Source organism: Psittacula echo (assembly GCF_963264785.1).
Source record: "Psittacula echo genome assembly, chromosome: 2".
NCBI lineage: Eukaryota > Metazoa > Chordata > Aves > Psittaciformes > Psittacidae > Psittacula > Psittacula echo.
In genome coordinates, this window is record NC_137737.1 from 60624316 (window position 1) to 60629306 (window position 4991).

At 62.1% G+C, this 4991-nt stretch overlaps 1 protein-coding gene across 1 annotated transcript; it reads right to left on the reverse strand.

Annotated features, from left to right (window-relative positions):
• Window positions 1-923: 923 nt before the first annotated feature.
• LOC308216952 (zinc finger protein 671-like) lies at window positions 924-3432 on the reverse strand (the record flags this gene model as incomplete). The annotated part of the gene is made up of 4 exons (XM_080609654.1): window positions 924-2224; window positions 2484-2588; window positions 2909-3035; window positions 3244-3432. 4 exons carry the CDS (start codon window positions 3430-3432, stop codon window positions 1221-1223), a joined length of 1425 nt encoding a protein of 474 aa, XP_080465780.1. The 3' UTR covers window positions 924-1220.
• Between the last annotated feature and the right edge of the window lie 1559 nt (window positions 3433-4991).

The following is a 4991-nucleotide window of genomic DNA, read 5'->3' on the forward strand; positions in this document are numbered from 1 at the left end:
AAGGATGGAGCCAGGCTCTTCTCGGTGACAATCAATGATAGGACAAGGGGTAATGGGTACAAACTGGAACACAAGAGGTTCCACTTAAACTTGAGAAGAAACTTCTTCTCAGTGAGGGTGACAGAACACTGGAACAGGCTGCCCAGGGGGGTTATGGAGTCTCCTTCTCTGGAGACATTCAAAACCCGCCCGGACACATTCCTGTGTAACCTCATCTAGGTGTTCCTGCTCCGGCAGGGGGATTGGACTAGATGATCTTTTGAGGTCCCTTCTAATTCCTAATGTTCTGTGATTCTGTGTGTGTCCCTGCCCTTGGCTGGGGGTTAGAACTGGATGGGCTTTAAGGTCCCTTCCAACCCAACCCATTCTATGGTTCTGTGATGAGTCTATGGAGCAGCGGCAGCCCAGGGTAGCCACCTTCCAGGCAGTGATGGCCACCAGCTGAGCCAGGGAGGAGTGAGATGAGCCGCACACAGAGCCAGAGCCTCCAGCCACAACCACTACAATCTGCTTCCAGCCTAGGGGCGAAGCACAGGGCATCACCCTCCTCCCTCAGATTGGGTCTGCACCCCAAAAGCTGGGGCATGACCAGCAAAGGGGTTGGGTGCTACCAGGGGGCCATGACACCCTATGCTAGGTGCTCACCACTTCCTTGCCGGGCAGGCGATCCCAGTGCTTGGATCATGGACAGCAGCATGGCCACTCTCTGAATACAGGCGATATCCTCACCCTTGAGAGCCTTGGAACCATGGCAGGTTCTGGCACAGGGTCTGGTGCTATTTGGCCCTCCAAGTCCCCAGCCCCACTCCAAGAGGGAGACCAAGAGGAAAAGTGAAGGGATCTGGATGAGCTGCTGCCACGATGCAGGATGAGGCCCTTTTGTGCTGCTACAAGAGACCAGATCGCACACTCACATCACTCGATTCTACTTTAAATGCAGACAAGGAGACACCCCCCACACAGGGGCAGGGCACTGGTGGGACTGGGAAAACTGGGAAGTGCCCTGGAGGGATATTCCAAGGCCTGAAGAGAAAATGAGGCACCCTGGAGAGATTTCCCAGTGTCCAAAAGGGTGCAGAGCACAGGGATCACAAATCCTGGATGGGCACTGGGAGGAAGGCACTTTGCATCAACGAAGTCAGGCCCTGGGGGCAGGAAGGGGCTCCTCTGGCCCCTCCACGTGAGGATAAAACTCCTCCTGAGCTCCATAGCAGCCACAGCTACTGCTGGCAGCCAGCCGGCTCGCCCCCTGCGCCAAGGCTCCTGGCATCACGCTCCGCATGCTCACGTTGGTGCCGCAGGAGCTTGCTCTTGGACCTGAAGCCCAGGTGGCACTGGGGGCAGGCGAGGGTCTGGCAGCGGCGGTGCAGCCTCTTGTGGGTGATGAGGTTGGCCTTGTTGCGGAAGGACCTGTCGCACTGCGGGCAGGCGAAGGGCCGCTCGCTCGTGTGCACGCGCTGGTGCGCCAGCAGGTACCCGCTGCGGCTGAAGCAGCGGCCGCAGACGGGGCACTTGTGGGAGCGCTCCTGCGCGTGGCTGCGCTGGTGGATGATGAGGCTCTCCCGCCAGCTGAACCTGCGCCCGCAGTGCCCGCACTGGAACGGCCGCTCCTCGCCGTGTGCCGCCCGGTGCCGGCTCAGGCTGGGCTCGTCCTCGAAGCGCTTCTCGCAGTCGGGGCACTTGTGGCAGGCGTTGCCGGCGGCGTGCTCCTTGAGGTGCGCCTGCAGCTTGCGCTTGTGGCGGAAGCTGTCCCCGCACAGCGGGCAGCAGTAGCTGCTCTCGCTGCCGTGGCTCGCCCGGTGCCGCAGAAGGTCGCCCTTCAAGCAGAAGGTGCTGCCGCACTCGGTGCAGAAGTGCCGGTGCCGGCCCCGGTGCTTCTTGTGTGCCAGGAGGTTGCGGTGGTGGCGGAAAGCTTTGCCGCAGGCCCTGCACTGGTAGGAGGGTGCCGGGTGCAGGTGCTCACCCTGGTGTGTGCACAGCTGGGCCTCGTCCTCGAAGCTCTGCCCACAGATGCCACAGATGAGAAGCGCCCCGGACACTGGCACCTGCTCGCTCCCCGACAGCCCCTGCAGGGAGGCTCCGGCACAGGTCTCTGTGTCACACAAGCTGGGGCAGAGCGGTGCGTACCACACCTTGGCCGCGCTGGCTTGCACCGTGCATGGGACCCAGCATCCTTGGTTGCCTTCCTCAGGCAGTTCCTCAGCTGCAGCCATGTCCCAGGCAGCTGTTGGGAACAGGGAGTCACATCAGGGGGGCACCCCAGCACAGTGCCCACGGTGCTGTCCCCCTGCCTGCCGCAGCCTCCCCTCATCCCTGCAATGCCCACGGGGCAACTGGGCCAGGGGGCCGAGGCGGGATGCCCTGACCAGGGAGGACACCAGGCAGGGGCTGGTTTCAGTGGCCACCTCACTCCAACTTGCTACATCAGCACCCATTTCCCAGCCGGTGCCCCTGGCCCTGCCAGTGTCCCAGTGCTCACTCACAGGTTCCAGAGGTGTCAGGAGCTCCTCCGTCCCCTCTGCCGCAGGGGTCCCCCATACACGACTCCTCCTCAGCCTCCATTTTGCAGACAAACTTGGACTCGGAGACTGTGCAGAAGAGAGGACCCTCAGTGTCCCTTGAGCCACCTCAGGAGTGTCACTGTCACAGAGGCTGTGCAGGGGGGCTGCCGGCTGCGGAAGCAGCAGGTCCAGGGAGGGCTGCCGATGCCAGTGCCGGCTGTGGCAACAAACTGGGATGCACCCGGATGGGGAGCAGCAGGGCCAGGGACCCTGGAGCAGCTACTCCTCACACACTGGGAACAGGCTCGGCAGGTCAGGCTGTGACCTGGCTGCGGACCCCAGCCAAGCCTCCGGAATCCCAGCTCAGTCCCGGGGCCCCATGAGCTCCGTGCAGGGCTCATCCTTACCCAGGCTGGCAACCAGGTCCCGGTTCTCCAGCATCACCTCCCAGTAGAGCTGCCGCTGCCACCGCACCAGCTGCCTCCACTCCTCGGGGGAGAAGTGCACGGCCACGTCCTCGAAAGCCACCGCACCCTGAGAACAAGACGGCGAGAGGGGGGGTCCCGGCCGTCCCGCAGCAGCACCGGGACCCGGCGCACACACCGCCTGCCCCAGCCCGCTCCTCCCTCCCGTGCCTGGGGGCAACGGGAGCCACGGGTAGGAACTGCCTCCAGGACCGGGAATGGGTGCGGGAATGGGACCGGGGCGCTCCCCCGCCCTAGGACACCCGGCCCGGCCTTACCCGCTGCATCTCTGCCCGGGGCACGGCCGCCACCCGGGTAGAGCGCCGGCCCCAGCACCGCGAAGGCTGCCGGAGCGGGCCCGGAAGGGGATGGCGAAGGCGGGACCGGAACCGCAACGGGAGGGCGGGAAGGGGCGGAGCGTCGGCACCGGCTGGGAGAGGCTCTGGAATATCGGTCCTGGGGAGCATCACCCCGGGGCATGCGGAGCTTCCGGGAGCACCAGCCCCGGGCCCCGGGCGCTCTCGGTGACATTGGAAGGGACCGTGGGGACCAAGTAGGGCCCGAGTACTCCCAGCAGCAGTTCTCTTCCCCCATTGCCACCACCCGGAGCGGAGGCCACCAGCTCCCCTTGCCCTCCCTATACCCTCACATGTATTTTGTTGCTCTCCCCGCCACCCGCAGCCTGCCAGGCTCTGGCTGGGTACACGGGACAGCCCTCGAGCCCGTGAACCTTCCCCCATAGGGGTCCAGCCCTTTGGTCCCACCACCGAACCACACTGGGTCCCATGGGGTGTTGTGCTGCTGGCTCCATCCCTGTGGGTGTTTTGCTGTAGCTCCAGGTGCAGGGATCCCCTGGGGAGAGGTGCCGGGGGGCTTCATGAGCCAGGGCTCTGAGAGGGGCATACCGTGAAACCAAGGGGAACTGCAGGTGGGAACTTACCTGAGCAGAGTGAGGTTTGGCCTCTGCTCCTCTGCCGCATGCTGGGTGTGCCAGCCCCGGGGAGGGACATCCTTCCAGTGCTCCTGGGGGAAATTCCAGCTCAGCTGCTGCCTTGGCAGCCAAGATCTGCACCTGGCAGGTTGTGCTGGGAATGAGCATCCACCAACACGTCCCAGAAGGGAATAAGCATCCACTGGCACTTTCTGAGAGGGAATGAGCATCCAGTGGTGTGTCCTGGGAGAAGTGTCTGCCTGTGCCTCGCCAGGGCAATGCTGGACCTTTCCAACCTCATCCCACTGACCTCCTGGGGATGGACTTCTCCCAGCTGGCATGAGCCTGATGACAGCCTGAGTTTTCAGAGTATTAGCAGGGAGTCAGAGGCAACGTCCTTTTGGGACATCACCGTGTCCCCTGGAAGAGCCTGCAGGTCCTTCTGGGTGACCAGTGCTCTGCAAATGGCTCTGCAGATACCAGGCTGTGCCCTGGGGAGAGCAGCGTGGACACAGCCTGGCTGCCTCCGTGTGTCGGGGCATGAGGAATCCAAGACCCAGCATCCAGAAGCACCAAGGGACATGTTGGGTACATTCACACGTGCGTGATATCAAGGAGTCTTTGCAGGTGCTCCGCCATCTCTCGACCCTGGTGAGGCCACATCTGGAGTACTGTGTCCAGTCCAGGGCTTCTCAGTACATGAAATTCAAGGAGCTACTGGTGAGAGTCCAGCTGAGGTCACAAGGATGACTGGGGGTTTGGAGCATCTCTTGTATGAAGAGAGATTGCAGGAGCTGGGCCTGTTTAGTCTAAAGCAGTCTGAGAGAGGATCTTATTAATGCATATCAATATCTCAAAGGTGGGTGCCAGGAGGATGGTGCCAGACTCTTTTCAGTGGTGCTCAGTGACAGGATGAGGAGCAATGGCCATAAACTGAAACACAAAAGTTCCACATCAGCATGAGGAAGAACTTTCCATTGAGGGTGGCAGAGCACTAGAACAGGCTGCCCAGTGGAGTTGTAGAGTCTGGAGACATTCCAAACCCCCTTGGACACGTTCCTGTATAACCTGCTCTGGATGGCCCTGCCTTGAACT